Genomic DNA, 26,794 nt, shown 5'->3' with positions numbered 1-26,794 from the left:
GATCAGAGCCAATGTTATAATTACACATGTAATAAGAACAGCTGTTCTGATGATACATTTAGAATGTCAGTGTCACTTTTTATAGCCTTCAACTATGTGCTTTAGCTTTATTAAATAAATTTTAACTACTTAAAATTTTTAACATTAGCAACTTTGTTGTTGCTAGGTCTAAGGTTTCTGTAATTTCTGAATTAATGCTTAACTGATCTGATGGTTTTATTATATTTTTAGGGAAATAGAATAGACCCATTAGCACTTACGTTCAATGGTTTGAAATGTCTCTAATTTCACTTTTCTAAAAAAGGCTATTAGAAAGGTAAAATTAACTGAAGTTGAATCTGCCAAATACAAATTGATATTTAAGAGCTTATATTCTAATCCTAGATATAATGGCATAAATTCTTCTAACAAAAACAGCTTATAAAGTCTTGACAAGATTTAAGATTGACAAGATTTAAGCATTGACAAGATTGACAAGATTTAAGCATTGTTTTGATTATGACTGTCCTCTGTGTGTCTCCAATTTACTTTTACTCAGGAATGTTCAAATGATTCTATATAGCACTATGCTACTACAATTCTGTACTATGATAAGCTTTTTTGTTGCTTTTTAAATAAAAACAACAAATACCTAGTCAGGAATAAACTGAAAAAAATTTACATTCTTCTCTTTAAAAAGTAAATAAAATAACATTATCTGAAATATGAATCAGCTATAAGACATACTATACAATTACATAGATACATATCAATACAGCACATTCAATTTGTCAAAAAATTAATTAATATAAAGCCAATATGGATGCTGGCATATATGTATGTACAATGATTATAGCATTCATAATTGCATTATACCTACAATCAGTTTCCAATTTTAAGGTGTTTTATGAGGGAACAAAAACTAGCAACTATTCTTATTAATGTTGTTTTAGAGTAGGGAGTATTAAGGATGAAAAACAACTAATTAGTATTTATTGTTAACTTTGTTACTCAAGTAATAAGAGATTGTTTTTCCACCTTTCCTTTGCTGCACAGAAGGCAGCAGCTTCTGTGCGAAGTGCACCCTATTGCTACTTGGCAATGTAAGTAATTCAATGTCTGACCTCAGAGTTCTCTGTAGTTTGCTAGCAATCATGCACCTGGTCAAAAAATACCTTTCAACCCAAGCTGCTCATTAATGGGTGCTACATTTTTGTTATTAAAAATTTGCATGTTTAAATTTCAAGAGTGATTTGCATTAAGAAATCTTTCTAAAGAACATCAATAGAGACTATTTTTCATGAAACCTATAAAATGTCTGTGAATAGGTTAAGAGGCAACCTTATCAAGAAAGGTTTCTGAATGTGATCATTCATCAGTAATAAACGAGGTGCTTGATATTATTAGAAAAAACATTGTATGCAATCTCATGCCATCTCTGACATAAGGAGAGAATTAAACTGTCTTCTATACACATATACTGAGTAGCATATTCACTCACACTGTTGTTTTTGGCATTAGAAAATGGAACACAATAAAAACAAGAACATATGAGTTAAAACTATGTTTATCATTTGGCAGTTGACTCAATCAGGTCAATTCCCAATCCATTAGTTTGGCATTTCAATCTCTATCTTATGTTTCAAAAGTATTGGTTTCATAAAAAGCCATATTTGGCAAGATTTTATACAGAAAAAAAAAATTTCTACAGTGGAAAAACACTTTAAAAAAGCTCTAACTTAAGAAAAAATGCACACAACTGAAAAATAAACCCCTAACCCTGTTTCCAGCTGTAGTCACTGGGGAAAATGTAGTGTCCATGACATTTCTACTTGTCATTAGTGAATAAAGAAAAGAGAAAATAATGGCACATAGCAATTAAAAAGAGACTCAATGATATTCTATGAACATTTATGTCTTTAATTATTTTATTACTGTCTTCTATGCATCTTTCTGAACTGTGAAAGTATGTTTAAATTCTAAATCCATACACAACTATTTATATTTTGCAATTCCCAATATTCTAGTCTCAGAAGTGAAGACAGAATGAGAACACTAATTTTAAGAATTAAAAAAATCATACTATCAATACTTCTGATCCTTCAGAGAAAGCACATTCTGTAAAATTTGAATGACTGATCACTTCTGATGATAGTAATTTTCTTGGCCAAGTCACTAAACTGGAAATATATTATCAAGGAATGCAAGTAGTAAAATGGCCATTGTACTTTTAAAACATAGCAGGGGAGGAAGGAGGGAGAGAAAGGGTCAGGGAAAGAGGAAACCAGCTTGATTTTGCTTCAATAGCACAAACCTGTTATCCTTTTTGAGTGTATGACTGAGAATTTAGAAACCACCGAGTCACAAGATTTTGCCTAAAAAATAAGAAAATGTACTGTGAATGTACTTCAGCATCTTTTGGTTTTCCTCTACATAGTTTAAATAAAATCATAATATCAACTAAAAAACTCTGAACATTCACAGAGTACAGGCCAGCAATAAATTAGTATTATGCAACTTGTTTTCACAGATAATCCAGTCCCTATTGTGCATCTTCAATCACACAAAGGTGGTCTTGGAGGGCCTCTTAGGCACAGTTAGACCAGGTTGTATTCCTTCAGGTTTAACTGTAGAATCGTGTCCTTGACAGCAGCAAAGACAAAGCGTATATTCTCTGTGTCTGTAGCACAAGTGAAGTGGGAGTAGATAATTTTGTCACTATCTGGATTCAGGTCTACAAACATCTTCAAGATGAACTCTCGTGCTGCTTGTGCATCCCGTTGTGGTCCTGATAATTAAGAAGAAAAAGTCAGTTTCTCTTAAAGTCAATTCAGTATTTGAGTTTACTTAGGAGGGGAACCTCAGGAGCAGAAAACAGAAGAAAGACTCAGTCTCTTATCCTTGTATAAGAGAGGAAGGGAAAATTTTATTAACAAATACTACCATATACTATTTTTTCCCAGCGGGGACCATTAAAAAATAAAAATTAAAGGAAATTCCAGAAGTTGATAATAGAAGAGCTGTTCTTTTTGTGCTATCTTCTTTCTTTCATAAGGTGTTAAAAATGGAGAGATGAACTTGATGACCCCACAAAATGAACAACATAAGAATTACTTGCTTTATACTCATAAATATATTAAAAAATTAAGAGATCTGGCCCATTTTCAGTCTACTGTATTTAAAGAGTACATTCTTTTAAAATGTAGCATAATCAAGTTACATCTTAAACTGGTCTGACACTGTCCCAAACAGAATTTAATTTACTTTAGTGTAGCGGGTTTGGTTTGATTTCCTCACATGGGGCACCAATTCCATTTTCAAACCACCACATTTAGTGATAGCAAAATATTCATGCTTGCTAGTTGAAGCTGTTCAATTGCAAAACTTAATGCTCTAACAAATTAATTTTCTAAATTATATATAACAATTCTATTAAACTTAAACAAAGTCTGTAATTCTCAGAACATGAAGTCTATGTAACCAAACTGCATATTCTGCTTTGCATAAGGCAAAATAATGACTTCCAATCTATAGGAGTGAAAATTGGCTCATGTTCACAGCCAAAAGAGCAGCACAGAAGTAGGAACATCAGCCACAAGTTATTTTTTCATATATTGTATATACATATACTGTTCCAGTGCAATTTTCATAGGCCATTATTCCATTGTCCTCCTGTTTCTGCAATGTGGGTTTCTACAGAACATGTATGTTTGCTGTGTCTTTTCCTCCTATCTCCTCATTAGTTCTGGTCTTGTTATATGACAATATAAATACCAGCGCTCAGTTGTTATATAGTTCTGTCCTTCAATGGTTATGAAATCTGTACTTAGGAAGTTAGCATGTGCCCACATAGCTTTCAATGACTGTACAATAAAACTTATTTTTAATATTTAAATACAATTTTAAGCATTTCTAATTTGGATAAATGCACAAATTATGTAACAATGGCATCACAACAGATAAAATACTTTCTGATATCTATTGGTTGCAAAGCCTTGTGAAAGGAGAACATGATTCTACAATATCTTGTATGCACATGAATATGTATCTGTATATATAGACACATACACAAACTTACACATTTTATGAGATGTAGAGAAGGACATGTAAAGATAATAGTTTCTCTGAACTAGGGCAAAGAGGACTTCAACATTTTAAAAATTTCTGAACACAACAGGTTCTAGCCTTTAGCTTCATCATATATTCTATAGAAACAGCAGCAAAATTAATGTCCCTATTTTTTTTTTTTTTACTCTTAGGAAGTTTAAACATTTGTAAAGGAGACTCCAACACTTTCAAAGACAATGATTTCTTAAAAATAAGACATTAATTGGTTTTATCAACTTCCTAGAATTTTGTTAAACACTTTTACAGTGGGTAGGCACAAGCAGGTTTGTTCCTCTTTTAAAATCTACTGCCCTATTTAAAGCCCATATCCAAATTTCGCTTGCCTAATAACAAGTCTGGTTATTATAATGTAATTCAATTTTTTCAGATTGGAATTCAAGTACAGAAAACTGAGATTAAAAAGAAAGCTTACCATCTCAGGTATTTAGAAAAAGGGAATGAACCAATGCTAGATTTACAATGCTAAATGGTTACAATCTAACTAATCTTGGAAAAGAATTATAATACAAATCAATAGGTTTCTTGTCCATAGCTCCCTTTTTAGCAGTCTTAAAAGGGTTTCTCTATAAGATAGTCAAGTTCTGTAAAAAAAGCACCACAATTTAGCTTGGCTACATTAACTTGCAATTGCCAGCATTTATTTTCTTTGAAGACTCTGGAGGGGAGTGCTGTCCCACAGATATTTTTTAATTCTTTCCTTCCCAAACATGGTCACTTTTTGTCTTTTTCCTTACTCCCAGCACTTGGTTCCAGTCTTTGAGTTGGTCTTTTAGTATGATCTGTGAAAGCATATCCCCATGTGATACTCTGACCCTTGAGCACATCTCAGTCTCTCATCCAATGTTGTTATGACATATTGTGCAATACAACTGCTTAGTTTAATCAGTCCATTTTGCCATCCTGGTTGCCATTTCTGATCCCTATGCTACTTTCTCCATTGTACTACCCACATGGGAAAAGTGATCCAGCTGAAAAATACCTAATTCTGATGAGTTCTCCAAATGCGTCCATCTTCAACATCTCCAAACAGGGTGTTGGAACAGCAGAGAGGGATACACAGTAACCTGTGCAAGCCAAAGACTTTGCAACTGTCTTGGTTTTGGCTGGGATAGAATTAATTTTCTTCTTAGTAGCTGGTTGTATTATGTCTGACTAAGACAGAGTTCATTTTTCCTTAGCAGACCTCACAGTGTTTTGCTTTGCATTGGTAGCTGGAAGGGTGCTGATAACACACCAGTATTTGGCTACTGCTGAGCAGCACTGTCCCTCTAACTTTCCTTACCCTCATCAAGGGGCTGTGAGTGGGCAAGATCATGGGAGGGGACACAATCAAGGCAGTTGACCCAAAGTAACCAAAGAGATATTTCGTACCATATGACATCAGCTCAGATATAAAAGCTAAGGGAGAGAGGAGGAACAGGGGGCATTCATTATTCTACAATGTTTGCCTTCTGGAGCAACTGCTACACGTGCTGAAGCCCTGCTTCCTGGGAAGTGACTGATGGAAAATAGAGATTAACTTTTCCCTTTGCTTATGTGCACTTAAACTTTCACTTTTCTTTTTTTGCTTTAGTAAACTGCTTTATCTCAACTGACTAGTTGTTTTCCATCTTATTTTCTGTTCCCTCTCCCACTGGGGAGTGATACAGTAGCTTGGTGGGCACCTGGCATCCAGACAAGGTAAAACCACTACACTGGTACAGTGCTGTGTTTTAGATTCAGTATGAGAATAATGCTGATAGCACACTGATGTTTTGGTTGCTGCTGAGTAGTGCTTACCCTGAGTCAAGGCCTTTTTAGTGTCTCATGCTCTGCCAGTGAGGAAGTGCACAAGAAGCTGGGAGGGACCACAGCTGGGACAACTGACCCAAAGTAGCCAAAGGGATATTCCACACCATAAAACATCATGCCCAGTATATAAACTGGGGGAAGTTAGCCAGAAGGGGCCAATCATTGCTTGGGGATGGGATGGGTGTTAGTCAGTGGGTGATGAGCAATTATATTGTGCACTAATTGCTTTTACTGTACATCAATTGTTTTTATTCTGTCCTTTTCATTAATATTATTATTGTTATTATTGTAATTAGTATTATTACTATATTTTATTTTACTTCAATTATTAAATTGTTTTCTGATTCTTCTCCCCAGGCAGGGAGGAGTGAGTAAGGAGCTGTGTGATACTAAGTTGCCAGATGGGAGTAAACCACAAGTCATCCACCCCATCTTTCCACCAAAAGAAATCAAATTAAACCATAACCTTCTCTAAGGGGTTAAGTCCAGCAAGATCTGCAGAATTAGACACTTAAACGACTTTCAGGTCTGGCCTACTGGCTATGGCCCTAATTGTCCATAACCTTTTTTTGTTTCCCTTACCCATGGTAAAGGAGAAGAGGAAGAGGCTTTCTCTGAGCTGACTGATTGAAAATCTGACAACCCTCTATGTTGAAATGACTGGCCTAGTAGATGACAGCAGAGCAGTGGATATTGTCTAGTTGGATGACAGTAACTAGTGGGGTACCCCAGTAGCCAGTACTGGATCCAGTCCTATTTAACATCTTTAATGATCTGGATAAGGGAGCAGAGTGTACCCTCAGCAAATTTGTTGGTGACACAAAACTGGGAGGAGTGACTCCATCCAGAGGGACCTTAACAGGCTGGACAAATGGGCTGACAGGAACCTCATGAAATTCAACAAGGGCAAGTGCCAAGTCCTGGACCTGAAGAGTAACAAACATAGGCACTAATATATACTGGAGGACACCCAACTAGAAAGCAGCTTGGCAGAAAAGGCACCTGAGGGTCCTGGTGGATACTAGGTTGAACATGAGCCACCAATGTGCTGTTGACACAAAGAAGGCAAATGGTATCCTGGGCTGCATTAGGAGGAGTGTTGCCAGCATGTTGAGTGATGTGACCTTCCCCTCTAATCAGCACTGATGAGACCACAGCTGGAGTTGTGTGTCCAGTCCTTGGCTCCTCAGTATAAGAAAACAAGGGCATACTGGAGAAAGTCCAGCCAAAGGCCACAAAGATAATTAAAGGACTGGATGAAAGGCTGAGAAACCTGGGACTGTTTAACCTAGAGAAAAGAAGGCTCAGATGGAGATCTTACCAATGTGTACAGATACCTGAAGGGAGGGTGCAAAGAAGATGAAGCCAGGCTCTTGTGGATGGTGCCCAGTTAGAGAACAAGAAGCAACACAGGAGTTTCCATTTGAACATCAGAAACCCCTTTTTTTGCTGTGAGGGTGACTGAGCATTGGGACAGGTTGCCCAAAAAGGTTGCAAAGTCTCCCTCCTTGGAGATATTCAAAAGCCATCTGGACATATACCTGTGAAGCAGTCACTAGATGACCTAGTTTGAGCAGGAGAGTTGGACTTGAATGTCAGAGCTCCCTTCCAATGTCAACTCTTATGTATTAATTTTGTCTGGTTTCTCTGGACAAGCATTTAACACAGGTTTACCTCTACTTGAGTGATCATAACAAAAGGGCCTGTATAGCCTTCTCACCTGCAGGATGTCATCTAAAGCACCTGTCACACTTCTAACATGAAAATACAAGAATATATTCTATTTAACTGTCAGTTCTCTTCTGTTTAGTGCTATCAAACTAAACTTACACTGATTCATAAATAAGTATGGCCTGATCCTCCAGGCTGTTCACTGTGAACACATCCTTTCCTCTCAAACAGGAAAAACATGAAACTTTTTCCTTCTATCACTAACTCATTTTGAAAATGAGAGGTTTAATATTTTTTGTAGCCTTTGAATCTGCTTTTCACTCTCTGGTGTGACAAAAGAGATGTCATTATATGAATATGATTTTTTTCTCTGTTACCAAAGCCTCCACTCAGTTACCTTTGAATACCTAGGTTTTCACCTCAGGAAAACTTTCTCAAAGTATGGCTTCTTTGGAAACAGCTGTTTGTTCCACATAATGTTTTCAGGGACAAGCACATTAAATTTCATATAAGTAACATAAAATTAAAGTAATGGAAACAAAGAAGAAATGGTACAATAAAATGGTGGGAGAAGTGATATTGGTTTATCTGAGAGCCACACAGAATTTATGACTTGCCTTCAGATTTCCAGCCTTAAACAAAAAAAACCAACAAAACACAAACCCAATTAAAAAAGAAGAGTATGTGAGATGTTGAATAGAATGAAAAATGTATTATATGTATTATTTATACTTCAGTTCAAATCCTCACCCCAACTTATGAACAAGGACAGAATAAGGTACATTGCTAATATGATGTTATTCATCTAGAATCAATAATTTCACATGAAAGGTACTGCCATCTTGTCCACTATTAATGGAGGTATAAGATGAATTCCTAGCAATCTAAGAAGTTCCACAAGACTTCAGTGACTTTAAAAATTTGAACCATTAAAAACTGTTATTCTTAATCATATTTTCCTTTTCATATATTTTTTTAAAAAACATGACCAGTAAGCCATTCAGCTACAAACTAGCCATTTGGTGTACTTAGTACAATTTGTAAAGAAGAAAATAGATTTAATGAAGAATGGGTGATTATCTTTGTCCTAAGAACCTCCAAGCAAAATATGGGCAACGCTATTACATTTGGTCATTACTGCAATTTAAATGGGGCATGAGCTCTGGTGGCAATATACTTACCATCATACTCTGGGAAATAATCAACTAAATGGGAGTACATAATTTTCTCCTCTAAAAGATCTTTTTTATTTAAGAACAGAATGACCGAAGAATTCTGGAACCATGGATATGTGATAATTGTCCTAAAGAGTGCTTTGCTTTCTTCCATTCGATTCTGGAATTAAAAAAAAAAAAAAAAAAAGAGATACATTTATGCAGTTGTGAAAATAACGTGGGTTTTTTTAAAATCAATCAATGCAATTCCATTTTAGTTGATAAACATATCCATTTCACATTTTCCACCTTCTTACCAAAATGTAAGATTTAACTGATTCATTTACAATTCATAGGTATGTGGTATATTAAATATGCAGGCAGTTTCCTTTTGCAAATTCAATGACTCAAGCATGATTATTCTTTAGAACACAGGTCATGGACACGATACCTGTAACAGGTATTGCTGTAAATATTGATTATGCACAGCTATGATCAGCCAACAAATTAATGGGTACTGAAATGCATGTGGTTCAAGGCAGAGATAAACGTACAACAAGACATAATAACCAAGTTTCAAAAACCTTATTTATTTTATATGAATTTCCTGAACTTTAAATGCAAGTAATCCTTAATTTTTTGAAAGAGATCGGCATTAAAATAGTTCCAGGTAAATTTAGAATTTACTCATTGATAACCTGAGAATATTTGCCCAAATCAAAGGCTTATGACATAAAATCTTACAAATGGTAAATTTGTTTCTAACATCAAGTTAGCCTTTACTTAAGCCTTGTTTAATTGTTCCTGCAAAGCATTTTGCATGATAGTGGAAATTTAAATAAGTGAAGCATATAGTTCTGCTTGCAAGGGCTTCCTGACACTGTAAAATTCTGTGTGGTTCAATACAATTCTGAAGAACTGTTAGGCTGACACGATGTAGTTAATACAGAGCCAGAACAAACTGAGTTCAGAACCAGGAATTAACTCTACTTCTTTATTATTTGAAAATTCTAAGACAGGCCTGATTAGCTACTATGGAAACTTTTTTTAGGAGATGCCTCCTGAAAACAACAGTTTCACCATCAAACAGGCTGTTATGATCCAATTAGTGAGAGATGTCTCTGCCCAAATTAATGTGCAAAGGAGACCATATGCCAAAGTCAATAGTACAAATTTTATTTAACAGTAAATGTGAGGTAGAGAGATAGAAAGAAATAGGAAGAGAACAGGGGGGGAGAGAGAGTGAGAAAGAAATTAAGCAAAAGATACCACCACCATGTGGATTCCTGCAGCGTTCTTCACCCTGGTCTTCGGTGGTGGGGGTCCCAGAGTCATTCTACTGGAGGTACCACCTTTATACAGTCCAAGTTCCAGGTATCCAAGGGGTGGTCGCAGATGTTCCCACAACTTGGACTGGCATGGGTGTAAGCAGTGGTTTCCTTTCCCACAGTCTGCACAGTGGAATTTTGTCCGGTGTGCTAATTCCAAACCTTCACCTCTGTTTAAGCCTGGAATTAGTGCCTTCCTTTTTGCCATCCGTGCTTATCTCAAGTTCCTGTTGTGGTGGCTTATCTTATGGGAATAGTGTTTTGAGACATGTAATTGCACTCTTTAAGTCCTCACACAGGCTTCTAGAGAACAAAATCAAAGTGAATCTTGCAGATTCTGATGTTGCTCAGACATGGAATCATAGAATTGTTTAACTTGGAAAAGGCCTAAAAGATTCTCGAGTCCAACCATTAACCTAACACTACCAAGTCTACCACTAAACCATGTCCCTAAGTGCCACATCTGCACATCTTTTAAATACCCTCAAGGGATGGTGACTCAACCACTTCTCTGGGCAACCTGTTCAAATGCTTTATAACCCTTTCAGTGAAGAATTATTTCCTAATATCCATCCTGAACCTCCCCTGGTGCAACTTGTGGCCATTTCTGCTTGTTCTGTCAATTGTTACATAGGACAAGAGACTGACACTGTTACAACCTCCTTTCAAACACTTGTAGAGAGCAATAAGTTCTCCCCTGAGCCTTCTATTCTCCACACTAAAAACACTCATTATGCTCAGCTACTCATCATAGGACTTATGTTCCAGATGCTTCATCAGCTTCCTTACTCTTCTTTAGATGTGCTCCAGCACCTCAATGTCTTTCTTGTAGTGAGGAAAAAAACTGTACTAATTGCATTTTAGTTGTAATTACTCCGTATTGAGATAAAGTAGTCAGTAGCCATGTTGCTTGAATTCATAGTCTCTATGGGTGGAAGCCTTCATGTGTTTCTGGTCCCTAGGCTTTTTTGAGGTTTTAATACCTTTCTGGTCCCCATGCTTATTTTCTTATCCAGAGATAGCTCCAGTATTGTTCTAACATGTAGTTTTTACAGTAAAGGGGCATGGATTAGAATAGCTATTGTGCTGGGTGTGGTGATAATGATTTATAGGAAATTTACAAAAGTACTAGAGTTTGTTCCAGATATGTATAGCTTATGGTTTCTTTGTCCTACACTGCATCCTAGTTCCAATAGCATGTTTTAGGGATTTATTAATAATTGCACCCAGTTTGTTAGAGGAGGAGCAGAAAATGAGGCTTTTCAACCTTTCCTTTCCTCCTTTGAATTTGTTACGTCACTTTTGGAGAATGTTCAGTTTCCCCTGAATGTTAGAGAGACCACCTTCCTGGTATTTAATCTAGTAGACTTCCTCTATATAGTTTGCAGCTTGTCTAGAGTGAGGGCTGAGATTTCCAGAGAGGCTGATGAGACTCCTGACCCAGTAGACCCAAGCGTAAAAAATTCTGAGTAATGTGGAGAATGAGAAAATATGGGCCAAACCCTGAAGGAATTTTCTGATCCCTCAGCCTGGGAATTTTCACGTGAACAAATTCAGAACCCAGATGAGGTGGGGAAATATCTGGAAGAGAACTGCCATGATGACTCTAAGGAGAAAAAGACCATTGCAATAAGCTGGGCCCTGGCATATACTTATTGCATGCTGCTAGATACTGTAGGGCAGCAGATAGAGGCAGGGGGGCAGGGAGATATATCAGCAGCTATCCCAGTCACTCAGGCTGCAGCCAACACCCCAGTCACTCAGGTTGTAGCTAAACCAGACAGTGAGCCTAAGCCAGCAGTTAAACCAGACAGTGAACCTAAGCCACTGGCAGTCGCCGCAGGAAAAAAGCACACAACCAAAACCAATCGGCCAGTAGACGATGATGATCCGGGGGAAAGACTGTCAAAGCCACCTCCTGATACAAAATCAAAAGTCAAAGCAACTGACACGAAATCAGAAGTTGCTATTAGGTCCTTTTCCCTGAAGGACCTTCGTGGCCTAAGAAAAGATTACACTCAATGACTGATGAATCTATAATTAGTTAGTTAGAAGATAAGATGAAAGAGAATTACAAGAAACTCAGAGAAGAGATTAAAGAGGACTTTCTCCAAATCTTGGCAGTACATATCAGAAGTTCTAGTACCAAACGTAGACATCCCCCAGATAGGGAGAGAAGGTACACCCCACAAGCTGAGCTGTGGTTCTTCCTGTGTGACTGTAGAAAAAATATTAAGAGATGGGATAGAAAATCTACTACTGCTCTGGCACAATGGTCATTTGAATTAAAAGACAGCAAGACTCAGAGAGGAAGTTCCATCAAAAAAGAAGCAGCTCCAGTAGTCGGAAGCCAAACTGCCAGATATGATGATATGTCCAAACCCCTTGAAGGAACCTCCAAGACATATGCCCAGAGAAAGAAGGATAACCAGGCTTAGAGGGGTCCTGCCTCTAGCCAGGTAGAGGCTAGGGAAAATTGTGTTTTTTGAACTGTGTAGATTCGTTAGCCCGGCACACCAGAACCACAAAAATATGAGGCCTTGCTCAACACTGGTGTGCAGCGCACATTAATCCAATCGAGACATGTGGAGGCAGAATCTGTTTCTATTGCTGGTGTGACAAGAGGATCACAAGATTTTACTTTAGTAGAAGCTGATGTAAGCCTGACTAGAAATAAGTAGAAGAAACACCTGATTGTGATTGGCCCAGAGGAGCCATGCATTTTGGGCATAGACTTTCTCCGAAGTGAGTATTTCAAAGACCCAAAAGGACTCAGGTGGGCATTTAGGATAGCAGCTGTAGAGACAGAGGGTGTTAAGCAATTAAACACCTTGCCTGGACTATCAGAGAACCCATCTGCATTAAGACTTCTGAAGGGGGAAAAGCAACGAGTACCAACTGCCACTTCAACAATGCATCGCCAACAGTACAGGGCAACTCGAGATGCCGTAATCCCCATCCACAAGATGATCTGTAAGCTAGAGAGCCAAAGGGTGGTCAGCAAAACCCACTCACCCTTCAACAGTCCCATTTAGCCTGTGTGCAAATCTGAAACAAAACAGAGATTGACTGTAAACTATTGTGCCTTGAATGAAGTGACTCCACCATTGAGCACTGCTATGCCGAACATGTTAGAGCTCCAGTACGAGTTAGAGTCCAAGGCAGCAAAGTAGTACTCCACTATTGACATTACCAATGCATTTTTCTCCATTCCTCTGGCAGCAGAGTGCAGGCTTTAGTTTGCCTTCACCTGGAGGGGAGTGCAGTACACCTAGAACCGACTGCCCCAGGAGGAGAAGCACAGTCCTACCATCTGCCATAGACTGATTCAGGCTGCACTAGAAAAGGGTGAGGCTCCAGAACATCTGCAGTACATCAATGACATCATTGTGTGGGGGAACATGGAATCAGAGGTGTTTGAGAAAGGAGAGAAAATCATCAGGATTCTCCTAAAAGTCAGTTTCACCATCAAGAAGAGTAAAGTTAAAGGACCTGCTTGAAAAATCCAGTTCCTGGGAGTAAAGTAGTAAGAGAGACGATGTCACAGTCCTGCCTGATGTCATCAACAAGATCACAGCAATATCTCCACCGACCAGCAAGAAGGAAATGCAAGCTTTCCTAAGCGTCATAACATTTTAGAGAATGGATATTCCAGAGTACAGCCAGATTGTGAGCCTTCTTTACCTAGTTACCCGCAAGAAAAACACTTTCCAATAGGACCCTGAATAGCAACAAGCTTTCGCCCAGATCAAGCAGGAGATCACTCATGCAGTAGTCCTTGGCCTAGTCAAGACAGGACCAGATGTAAAGAACGTGCTCTACTCTGCAGCCAGGAACAACAATGGCTTGTCCTGAAGCCTTTGGCAGAAGGTGCCTGGTGAAACTCTGACTCATTGGTGTTCATATGTCTGAGACTTAACAGACATCAGACCTCCTGTGCTTCATCAGCCAAACAGCCTGGTTTATTGTTTCCTACCACCTTTTATAGGCAATTCAAAAACTCCCAGTGCTACACAGACATTGGTCTGGTCTCTGCACTCCCCAGACTCTGAACCAATCAAATACTTGCATTTTAGGAGAGTTGTTATTGGTTGGAACCTCTGTCAGTCAACCCAGAGGCTAGTTCATGGAACTGGGCTGGATTTCTTATTTATAACTGGATTAATGCTAACTACAGATCAGCTTGCACTGCAACAAAACTCGAGGTTGACCACTAAGATTCTGGAGTCGAAGCTACAAAAGGTCTGGAGCCAGCTACACTCAAACAGAAAAAAAATCTTAGCAGCCTATAAAAGAGTCCAAGCCACCTCAGAAGTAATAAGCACTGAAGCACAACTCCTTCTGACACTTCGACTACCAGTGCTGGGGTAGATGTTCAATGCAAAAGTTCCCTCTACCCACCATGCCACCAATGCCACATGGAGCAAGTAGATTGCTCTCATCACACAGCGTGCCCATAATAGAAAACTGAATTGCCCTGAGATTTTAAATATAATTACAAATTCTCCTAAAAATGAAAAATTTAGTCTCACTGATGCACAAAAACAAGTAACACATGCTGAAAAAGCTCCACCATACAACCAACTGCCAACAGAAGAAACACGATTGTGGGAAAAGTGACGGGAGACAAGCTCATCCGATGATGATCAACAAGTTTCATTTATTCAAAGCATGCGAGTACACTTATAACTATAATGATAAGGCTCATACATATTGCAAAAGCTAAGCTCCTTATTGGTTTGTACAATGAAGATCAGTCCCGCCTCTCGGTACTTTCCATGGTGGCATGCTCCTCATGCCTATGGCTACTGCCTTTTGATTTTCTGTCTGCAGACCTTGGTTACGCATCTTGTTATCGTATAACACCTGCCCTCAAGGGCACAATGACCTTGAGGCCTGGGGCCCGCTTAACTAGCTAAACTGAATCATGTCCTTTATCCCTTAACCAGTCCTCTACAAAACTCTCCACATTTCCCCCGTTTTCTTTTTGAACTAACAAGTTGGTTTGCTACATGTTTTGAATTACTCGTTCGACTAACCTTTGAATGTAACTGAATAAACACGGCAATATTAGCAAAAGCAGCAAAACAACAGCTATAATCTCTACTGCATACATAATCACGGTTCTTAGCTAGGGACTAATTTCTAAATTCTTAAGCTATTTTTCTATTTCTAAACTATCTTCTTCTTTTAAGTGATGTAACCTTTGCTGTAACTCTTTGATTTTAGTATGTATTGATTTTGAATGGTCTGAAAGGTTCATGCAACACATTTCTTTAAACTCTTTACATCTGTGCTTTTGAGCTAGCAGTAAATAATTAATGGCTGCTCTATTTTGAAGCACTGCATGATTTACACTTTGCACATTTGTGGTAAGCATGTTTAGTATCTTTGATGTTCTGTTAAGTTTATCATAACTAACATACAAAAGCTTTACTGGAAGTTACTTTAGTTTATTTAAAAGGGACCAAGATGTTATAAAAAAAAAACCAAACAGGTGTCACTTTTAGTTATCAAAGACACTAAAGTGAATTTTTGGTTATCTCTTGGTCGAACAGCTGTTGGTTAAAAGCTTGATTTTTTTTTTTGTCTGGTATTTTTAACAAAAGTTTAACGATATTCTAATATTTTGATTAATTTCTACAGCACTACTAAACTTAGTCTTAAAAATCTAGGCTCTGCTTTAGCTCTTTTAATTGCTAACCAAGTATCTAAAAAGTCACTTGAAGCTTTGTACTAGTAAGAAAAACTACCTTTTCTTTTCTGTCAAGCACTATCTTGTCTAGTTAACACTGTTTGCACACTCTGTAAACAAGAACAGCTTAAAGCATAATTAAAGCAGAACACAGGCTTATCTTGAAAATTTTCTTCTTTCTTTTTCTTTTTTCCTGCTTCCGTCCCGGTAGTGTCTAATGTTTGAGTGTATAAAGCATTATTACATTCTTAACTACAAAATACTATAAGAGTTACAACAAAAAAGCATACCTTGAAAGTGACATAGCAATACCGCTTTAATAAAATGGGGTATTTTGGGGAGATCTAAGATGTGCTCTGGTAATTTTAACTTTTTTTTTACCTCATTATAAGTATGTTATATTGCCAGGAAAGTTACCAATAGGGCAAAGAATGCTGCACTGGTTAGAACTACAGCAGCTATAGTTGTTCTTTATAGCTCTTTTACTGTAATTCATTGACTTTTGATTCTAGGAGAAAATAGAACTCACCATTTAGAAATAAATTACTAATTTTGAGTAACAGTTTAAACCTGATTAGTACTGTATAATGATGAATGGCTACTTTTAAAAAATAAAAACTTTATATACTAAAAAACATGCTATATGTTAAGAAACTACTTTTTCATGTTTTATCATGTTGTTTACAGTTTTTACTTGTAAAAGTCTTTCTTTTACTAGTTGAAGAATCTACAGCACTTAAAATTTCAAGTGTTTGAACTGAACATGATTCAATTTCAAAAAAGTGCTAAATTAAAAAAAAAACTTGCACATGTAGCTAAGCTCTCATAAAAATCTTTAAACAAGGTAAAAAAACTAGCTTGAATGAAATTATGGGTTACTAGCTTTATACATGTTTTTAAAGCTGTATAATGTTTACTTAAGCACTCTACTTATGAACATCGGAAGTTTAAAAACACAGAACACTTTCAATGCAAATTGCTTGCAGAGGGCACCCTTAAACATATGACTACAACACTAAGCAGAAAACCTTTATGTAATCTTATGTAGTTTTGGTTTTGGCCTCCTCCATCTTCTCAACGTCAACAGAGTCTACTACAAACACGATGCCATCGGTGCACCTTGTGTACGACTTCTACAGTGGCCTCAGCTTTTCTTGGCTGCTTATATCTTAGAAGTGGAAAGTGACCGTCTTTGAGTTGCTCAGCGTCACTTTGATTTTCTCCGTGTTAAATCTTTTAGTGGGGACAGTGTTGACGAACTTATTGAACTGCAGTCTGTAGAGTACTGTCGTCTTCCTAGCGCAGTCTAGCCTCAGGATGACGATGTGAAAGCTCTGGAAGGAAGGCAGGCTGGAGAGGATCGGCGTCTGGTCCGAGAGTCTATTTCCTATTGCTAGAAGAGAAGGTGACAGCAGGCTGCTACGAGTAGAGGCGGCTCCCGCGGCTGCGCTCGGATCTGCTGCTCCCTCAGCGCGGGGAGGGGCGCGCTGCCCGCGACCCCATGTCCACGCGCCGCCGCTGCTCCCGCGGCCGCTTCTGCTGCGGCTCCCGCAGTCGCTCCCGCTGCCGCTACTACTGTGGCTCCGGCTGCCGCAGTTGCTGCTGTCGATGCTTGGAGGGGCGCAAGGGCGGCTGACACTTGAGTCTGTGATGCCTTTGCCTGCTCTTGTAACTCCAGCCCAAGTTCTTTGATAGCCTCAACTAAAAAAGCCTGTTGCCCCGTTGGCATTGTAGCCATTCTCTCTAATGCCTCTTCTATGGACCAATTAGCTCCTAATGTGTTAAGCACACTCCTTGTAGATGCATTACAATTTTGCAAAGCACACTGTTTCAATAAAGTACCCCGCATATACTCGGGTACTCCGGCTCTCTCTATTACTGCTGCTGCTTTGTCAATAAATGCTCCAAAGGTTTCATCTCTCTCTTGCTTGATCCCTATATATGCTGGCAAACCTCCTGGTTCTTTCACCTTTTCTATAGCCTGACAAGCTAACTTTATTGCTTCTCGACACTTATCAGGTCCCAGTAAAGCTTGTGCCTCTGTACGAAAGTACGGCCCTATACCCATTAATTCCCCTATAGTAACCCCTTGTAGCAGATCTCCCGGTTGTCTCTGCATGGCTACGGATTCATTAACCTCCGCCTGCCAGTGTGCACTGAACAAGAGCCGCTGATGTGGTGAAAAAATAAGCTTAGAAATTCCACTGCAATCTCCTGGTAACAGTATGTTCGTACTCCAGATATAATCTAGCATTTGCTTAACTGGCTCACTAGTTACCCCAAATTGGCTCACTGTAGCCCGCAGTTGTGACAGTAACTTCCAATCTAATGGCGTAATCTGTGCTGTTAGACCTCCGCCTGCTGCTTGCTGATAGAGTACGAGACAAGCCAATTCTGCTGCTAGCTGCAAATCTTGCCCATCTCCTCTGCCCATTTCCTCTTTTGCCAGAGCCGCCCAAGCCTCCCTCCACTCCTTGGCCAGGGCCTCTGCTAGGTCAGATTCTGCCCCAGGGATTGGCTCACTGACAAACAGATTGTTGGGGATCTGCGGTCTCCGATCGGGGGGGGGGGGCTGGAGGAGTCATGGGCTCGCAGGCAGGCTCTGCCTCCGTACCCACCAATATGGAATGTAATGGAGGTAGTGTTACTGTAGATACAGCAGGTGGCATTGAAATATCAGGTAACCATTCACCATTATAGGCTTTATTCTTTTCCTGTGCGGCAGTTGCTTGTTCAGCAGCTTTCTTTTCTAACTGGCACTGTTATGAACAGTTTCCAGGTGTTCCCCAGAGACGCGGGCAGGGCTTTCCTAGTTCCCATGGCAACACTAAAAGAAAACTACTAACTCTAGCTAAGTACCGATATTGAAATGCTAATTAGCTAATTGCTCTGTTTGTTTTCTCTAAACTACCTGGCCTCCCACCCCTCCACGCTGCCATTCTGGGACTAACATGCAAATAAAAACCCCTTAGGATCATGGGAGTATTTTTAGGAGATAAAAATGAATATAAATCAAAAACTGAACACAATAGAGGAGTCTAGATAAATGCCCTAGCTGAGGAAGAGGGAAACACATCCCCTGACTGGCTTTTAACCGTCGCCATCACCTAAGAAAGAACAGACTATATTAGGCTCTGAGAAGCAGGGAGATAGAGACAGAGAGCCCTGGTGCTGCCACCATAGAAGGAGCGGGGACAGCTGTTGTTCTGGACTTCAGCAACAGACTCTGCACACCACGCCTCCTCATCCTCGGGCCACCGGTGTGCCACAAGGAAAGGAGAAAGGACAGCTGCTGCTCGGGACTCCAGTGACCGACTCTGCACGCCGCCTTCCTTCCGGCTGCCTGGGAAAGCTACGACCGCGGGGGCGAGCTCTGCGTCGAGCCCCCTGCCCAGCTGATCTTTTTAATAAAGAGCTGAACATTAATAAAGGCATTAGCCCTGTTCATTTCACACTGTCGGCAGATGCCGCGACTGGAGCCACAGTCGCTCCTGCCCCTTCGATTTCACCTGTGCAAACAAGACAATTGCCTCCTCCTTCCCCCCCTCCATGCGGCGTGTGGATCAGCTGACCCGATTGTCGCCCTGTTCTTTTGAGAGTTTTAAAGTTCTTCTAAAGGTTTCTTACGCCTTCTGATATTTAGATATTTCTACTGAATTTTCTCACACTGTTCATATAAACAATGATTGTTTTGCGTTCTTCTTTGTGGGTGGAGAGAATTGATGGACTGTTGATTTGACCAGTGTGGTTGGAGAGGTGGCAGTTTCACCCTCCAATCCACTGTCACTTTTGCTATTGTATATATACTGGAGTCAGAAAATAAAGTTTGCTTTTTTGGGTTCTTTTTCTTTCCTTTTGCATCTGGCCTGCTTGTGTGAGTTATTTCGTGTCATAGTGTGACACCGGATGTCTTTTGCAGTTCTACTACCACAAGCCGCGCCATACACCATGGGCAGGGCCGCGCCGATAGCGGTTGGCCGCCCGTGCCGGGGCTTGCAACCAGCCCCTTTGCTCCCGCAGCGCCTGCTGGGGCCGCTCCCCCGCCTGCTTCGCCACTGAAGGCGGGGGCGGCCCCACTTCAGGTGGATGGAGCGGTGGGAGCTGGGCGCCCCTCGGCCCCGTTGCTGGGTTTCCCCCCTGCACCACAGGTGGGGGCGTTGCCGCCTCTGTTGTCGACAAGTGACGCAGCTGGACCGACAGCTCCTTCATCACCAGTTACGCAGCCTGCGCAACTGTACCAGCCACACCCCCCGCCTACTTCGCCTCCTCCAGCCGGCCCGCCTCCCATCCGGGACGCGAGCTGTGACGCTGAAGATCCCCAGTCCGCCTCACCGCTCCCAGCTGGACCACCCCCTGCTGTTTCCATCAGGTTGCCAAGGGACGCGGACAGTGACAGCAGAGAACACCAAGAGCCTGTCCCTCAGCGGGGGTGTGCCCTTGCAGCTGAGCGCCGACCTGACGGTGCTGCGAAATCTGAAGATCAGTGCTTTTCTGGGGACCAACATCCCCCTGGGACCACCACCTTCCCTGGGAAAGGGGTCCCCGCTGTGCCGCGGAACGCCCCGTGTGTCCTGCTTTCATTCCCGGGGTGGAAGGAACGGGGTCCCGAAAGGCTGTGGCTTGTTCCATGCCCGGGAGAGGCGGGGGATGGGCGGAGTGCCGGGGAGATGACCGAGACATAGGCTGCGTGGTGGGGGCGACCAGTAAAAGTGAAGGCGGGAGTGATTCGCTCATCCTGCATCAGGTGCGGGCTGTGCCAGGGACCCCAAATCCAGGGTGAAATTCCATGTTCCCTAGAAAGCCCCTCCTTCCCATTTACCAACATGGACCAGTGGCCGTGGAGGGAGCAGGGAGAGGAGGGGGCGGCATTTGTGGGGTGGAGTTGGTTTCTCCAGCCTCTTCTGCATTCCTTCCTTTCCCTCTCCTAACGTGAAAAGCTGGGGGAAGGGAACAAACCACAGGGATCTGTGCTTGGTGGGATGGAACGGTGGCATCTGCACTACTGCCCCGATGCTTGCCTTCAAAAAAAAAAAAAAAAAAGGGGGAAAGAGGTACAAAGACCCACTGTTTTCACTGACGTCTTAAAGTACTGGAAGTCCACGAGTCAGGCTCGGCCCAATTGGTTGAGTTAAAGGCTGTTGCTATGGCATGCCAGTGATTTTCTCAGGTACCTCTGAATTTGGTCACAGTTTTACACAGAAACACAGGCAGAAAAGGTAATCCTGTGAACTCCACCAGCAGGAAGCCCAGAGGGCACATATACAGAAATAAGATAAAGGATATCTGAACCATTCATTCACTCATAACAGTTATTCCTAAGAGCCTTGTTTTAAAATGTGTTAAGTGACACCCACCAATTAGAGCTTGGGCTGTGGCCAGGCCCTGACTCTACCTGGATGGGATGATTGATAATAAACCCAGATGTTTTCTGCATCAAAAGGTATTCAAGTCACTTTGACTTGACAATTTGACTTCATATATATGACAGCTGAGCCTACTTTCAAGGAGAGCTTGGAGAACCATGATCCAGACATGATTCCGCAACTCTCAGCTGATTTGAGGTTTATCAGCTGTTGGAGACTCTGGGATGACGGTTCAGTGCTATAGTGCCTGATAATTATATAATGTCACATGTGTTATTGGTTATGTGCATTATCTGATTAATTCCTAATTGTTGCCAGTTTCTTCTTCATTACATGCATTGTTTGCTCTGAGGTTTCCTCATGCTCATAACCAAGACACACCTGTGTCTGGAAACATATAGAAGCAATTTGTCAATGAAGCTTTTACCATCATCATGGTATGATGTCCCTATTAACCTTCTTCAGCTGTTCTCTGTTTCAGGATCAAGAAGGACATTCAGTGATGTCAAGATCAACATCTCCAGCGAATGGACCTTCTCCTGACATTCAACTATTTGGACTTTAAAACAATGATCATTCATTTAATTTCCTAAGAGACATTAGACATTGCTATTTGGTTTTCTCATACTGTAAACCCTGTTTCAATGATACAATAAGAGATTGATATTCTATAAGTAGAGAATCTCCCTGACCATTCTAAGTCAACATCTGATTGAGGTTCTGATTGACCACCAGCAAATTGCTAAGGGAACCCTTGAGCTGTGTTTGTTCTCCTTCCTGCAAAGGGCCCTGCAGAGGACTACAAATGCTGCCTTCCTCTTTAAACACAAAAGGGGGACCTGTGGTGGTAGCTCTCTGGTCACAGAGAGAAACAGATAGTTTCCCAGGCATTGTTCTGGGAAAAGCTGTGAGAAGCTCAGAGAACATAATTATAAACAATTCTTATCTTAAGTTGCTGCACCTGGTGTTTGTGAACATGTGGAATGTGTTATGGAAATATGTTTACCAAAGGGTGGTTTCTTAATTAGCCAATTAGAGGATCAATCAGGTCTACCTGTAGTGAACTAGAGTATAAAAAGGAATGGGTTTCCTAATAAAGTGGATTAGCCTTCTGAGAATGCATGGAGTGTGTCACTAATTTATCTGTGTCATTTCTGACTCGATGGTGACAATGAACATGTATCACAAATGCTGATAAAAAATTGGAAAAGGGATCTCTGACTTGAACTCTTAAACAAATAAAATTCAACAGCAGCAACCTGTAAAAATCCAAGGACCTTTTAGTTTGCTAATCAGTATTAAGAAAAGTGGTGCTTCCTGTTATAGATGAGTAATGGAATAGTTGGCTCTCACAATTAAGAGATAGATATATAGTAATGTTATTGTAATATGCCCTCCCCATAGACCTCTTTTCCCTCCCCCTTGTAACAGCCTCAGTAGTCAGGGCATTTGGAGAGGGCTGGCTTATTACCAGGAGGCGCGGCATAACAATACCTGACCTCCAATCAAGATATAAGAAAGTAATCTCCACCAATGGATGGCAGACAAGGAGTTGACTGACAAAACTTTGGGAGGGGCTAAAGGCATAAAAGGCAGAGCATCCATTTTGTAGATGAGCATGTGGCTGCTGGTCACGGAGACTCCCAGTGCTGTAATTTTTCCTTATTCAGTCCTTTGTTGTATTTTTTGTTAAGGCTTAATAAACCTTTAAAATTTTAAAAGTGAGGGTCATTTCTCGTAATACTGTTTTGCATGACTCCTGCTTTGTCTGCCTTATCTAGGTACAGAAAGCTGAGCTAGTATCCTTTTCTCATTCAAAAGCAACAGTCTCTTTACTTTCAGTACTCAAAGGGATACAGAAAAAGGCATCTTTCAAATCTAATACTGTAAACAATTTTATTTTTATTATAAGGTGCAAAACTTATTATTTAGTATAAATAGAATTGGCAGTATTGATAGTGGCATCCTACTTTGTTGCTTTGGACTCTAGTTTGTACTGGAGTTCCAGTATGTTTGGTATAGCAGCGTTCAGGTTTTTTTTAGATTTATGTACAGGCCAAATGGGGTTGTTGAAGGGTGAGTGGGTTTTGTTGACTATTTTTTGGTTCTTTAGTTTACGGATTATTTTGTGGATGGGGATTACAGTATCTTGATTTGTTCGGTATTTTTGGTGGTGTACTGTTAAGGTGGTAATTCGTACTTGTTGCTCTTCCACCTTCAGGAGTCTTACTACAGATGGGTTTTTTGATAGTTTAGGTAAGGTGTTTAATTGCTTGACGCTTTCTGTTTCTATAGCAGCTATTTAAATGCCCACCTGAGTCCCTTTGGGTTCTTGAAATACTTACTTCAGAGGAAGTTTATGCTTAAAATACATTGGGCCTCTGGGCTAGTCACAATAGAGTGTTTCTTCTATTTATTTTTAGCCAGGTTTACTTCAGCTTTTATGAAAGTAAAATCTTGTGATCTTTCTGTCACACTAGTAATAGAAACAGATTTTGCTCTTACATGTCTTGATGGGATTAATGTGTACTGTGTATTAGTGTGGACTAAAGCTTTATATTCTTGTGGTTTAGATGTGTCAGGCTAATGAATTTACACAGTCTAAAAAACACGGGTTTTTTTAGCCTCTACCTGGCCCGAGGTAGGGCCCCTCTAAGCCTGGTTTATTTTTTTTTGGCATATGTTTTCGAGGTTTTTTTAAGGGGATTGAAAATATCGTCATTATTATTATATATAGTAGTTTGGTTACGGGCTACTGGAGCTGCTTCCCTTTTGGTGGAACTTCTTTTTTGAGTTTTGCTTTAATTTATGTACTTGTGTCAGAGTAGTAGTAGATTTTCTATCCCATCTCCTCATGTTTTTTCTGTAATCACGCAGGAAGAACTACAGTTTAGTTCGTGAAGTATACCTTCTCTCTCCATCTGAGGAACGTCCGCGTTGGATACGAGAACTTTAGATTTGTACTGCTGAGATTTGGAGAAAGTTCTCTTTAATCTCTTCTTTGAGTTTTTTGTGATTTTTTTCTATTTTATATTTTAATTTTTGCAGACATGTTTCCACTGCTGCGAGTTTGATATGTATTGGGTTATGTACAGCATTTGTATATGCTCGGAGCTTTTTTGTTATATTAAGTACAGTTTCTTTACTGTTATCTCGCTTTATTATTGCTAAAGCAGAAGGGTATTTTTGTGGCTTAAGTTGTATAAATTTTCACTATATTACGGATGTACATGGTATTAAGTTTGGATTTACAGTGTTTACATTATCTGAGAAGACAATCTCTGTTACTGTTATTTTTCTTAAGCACTGAATTTTTTGGTTTATGTTTTTTTACTGAGTTTGCTGCATATAGAGATTGTCTGCACACAGATATCTTTGTGTTACACTTTCCAGGATCTGTGCTTAGAGACTTTGAGAGTCAGCTTTCTTTATTAATTTTTGGTCAATAACTGGATTATGTGACAGGGATCTTAAATGTTTTGTTTTACTACTGTTTAAAATTGTAGCCTTGCCTGCAGTATCTTAAAGACAGACTAACTAACTAATTATAGATTTATTAGGTTTTCGAGTGTAATCGTTTTTTAGGCTACGAAGGTTTTTCAGGGAATAGGACTTAATAGTGGTTTCTGATTTTGTGTTAGTTGTTTTAACTTTGGTTTTTGTATTAGTAATTGGTGCTGAGGGTCTTTTTCCTGGTTCATTATTGTTGGTCACTGGTTGATTGGTTTTGCTTGTGTATTTTTTTCTCGCGGTGACTGTTAGTGGCTTAGGGTTACTGTCTGGTTTAGTTACAACCTGAGTAGCTGGGGTATTGGCTGCAGCCTGCGTGACTGGGGTAGCTGTTGATTTATCTCCCTGTCCCCCTGCCTCTATCTGCCGCCCTACAGTATCTAGTAGTGTGTGATAAGCATAGGCCAGGGCTCAGCTAATTGTAATGAGCTTTTTTTAGAGTCATTATGGTACTTCTTTCTCAGGTATTTCTCCACCTCAGCTGGGTTCTGAATTTGTTTATGTGGAAAATCCCAGTCTACAGAGTTAGAAATTCTTTTTAGGGTTTGGTTCATATTTTCTTATTTTTTACACTACTCAGGATTTTCCACGCTTGGGTCTACTCCTGGGTTAGGGGTTTCATCAGCTCCTCTGGACATCTTAGCCCTCATTCTAGAGAAGCTGTAGACTGTATAGAGGAAGCTTATTAGATTAAATACTAGGAAAATGGTCTCTTTAACATTTAGGGGAAACTGAACATTCTCAAAAAGTGACATAACAGATTTAAAGGAGAAGAAGGAAAGGAAAGGCTGGAAAGCTTCATCCCCTGTTTTTTTGTTTTGTTTTTTTTTTTTAACAAACTGGGTGTAATTACCAATAAACTCTTAAAACATACTACTGGAACTGGTACGCAGGGTAGGACAAAGAAACTATAAACTATACTTATCTTGAACAGACTCTAGTATTTTTGTAAATGCTTTATAAATCATTATTACTGAGCCTAGCACAATAGCTATTTTAATATGTGCCCTTCTACTGTAAAAACTACGTATTAGGGATAATACTGGAGCTATTTCTGGATAAGAAAATAATTTTAGTGACTAGTGAAACACGGACGAAAAATCAAAACTCCACAATTCTTATAAAGATTTGTAGGGATGGTATATTTATTATAGCGCTGGACACATGTGGGGGATCGTTCTCCTTCAAAAGACATGTGTGCCCCTGAGAACTCCTGATCCCTTTTTATTCTTCTTCACTAGTTTACATATGCATAGAATTTCACAATAGGTTCATGCATATTCATTCTGCTGATTTCGCTTTACACTTACAGCTAGTTACACTTGTAGCTAGTTTTTTATCAGAAAGTACAGAAAGAACTCCTGGGTCACTCTGCCCTGTCTGTTTCAAGGTTCGAAGTGTCTGTCTTATCTCTTATCTCTTCAGTTTGGAAATTCACATTCTTTCTCCTCAGCTGGGGCAGTTTTACTAGTGCTGCAAAGTTACTAGACTAAACAGCATATTTTACTTATGCTAGCAAGCTCAAAGCAGCACATTTCACCTAAATCCAAACGGATTTCTACCCTGTTAGATTTTTACTGTCTCACTAGAAAGGTATTGTTTTATATGTAATTCGTGCAGTTGGGGGTGCATGTAATAAACTGTAGTTATAAATGTTAATTCACAGATTAAGTTGCCAGGCACCTAATTAGCATTTTAAAAAAGCCCTAGCTAGCAGAAAACAATGACCGCAAAAAGCTGGCTATTAGGTCACACCCAAGCAAATCACAGGCAGGTGGCATTGAGGCCGGGGACCCAGACTCAACATCAGGAGAAGAAGACAAAGAGGGGACATCTGGACTCATCACTAGCTGATGATCTGTTGCTCAGAAGACATCAGCGGCCAAAATGCCTTCTCTGTGAGAGAAGACTGCATGAATATGCAGCTTGCCACAATGACTTATAGCCAAAGGTGGAATAAAAAGTATAAAAACCCTCTGCAGAAATACAATGGTGCGCAAACCGGATGGAGGCACTGACTGTCGGTTTGCAGCCAGAGCTGCTCTGTAGACTGTGGGCGAATTCAGACTTTAAATTGTTACGCGATCGCAAATAAATTTAGTTCCTAATTATTAATTCGGATTGGCTTGTCTTTATTCACAACAGTATTAAAACTTTAAAAAAGTTTAGAGACTA

General features: G+C 39.9%; 1 protein-coding gene across 2 annotated transcripts in view; it reads right to left on the bottom strand.

Annotated features, from left to right (window-relative positions):
• Positions 1-1,301: 1,301 nt before the first annotated feature.
• The window catches only part of LOC128821385 (guanine nucleotide-binding protein G(q) subunit alpha), a 239,715-nt gene continuing 214,222 nt past the window's right edge, over positions 1,302-26,794 (bottom strand). For both annotated transcript variants that reach the window (XM_054002371.1, XM_054002372.1), the window contains 2 exons: positions 8,751-8,904; positions 1,302-2,767 (listed from right to left, as the gene is read on the bottom strand). In XM_054002371.1, the coding sequence (XP_053858346.1) occupies positions 2,577-2,767; positions 8,751-8,904 (345 nt within the window). In that variant the 3' untranslated portion in view covers positions 1,302-2,576. The remainder of the gene's footprint in view (positions 2,768-8,750; positions 8,905-26,794) is intronic.

This window comes from Vidua macroura, chromosome W (genome assembly GCF_024509145.1).
Source record: "Vidua macroura isolate BioBank_ID:100142 chromosome W, ASM2450914v1, whole genome shotgun sequence".
Lineage (NCBI taxonomy): Eukaryota > Metazoa > Chordata > Aves > Passeriformes > Viduidae > Vidua > Vidua macroura.
The sequence above is the reverse complement of the archived record's forward strand: the minus strand, read 5'-3'. Positions and strand labels throughout refer to the sequence as shown.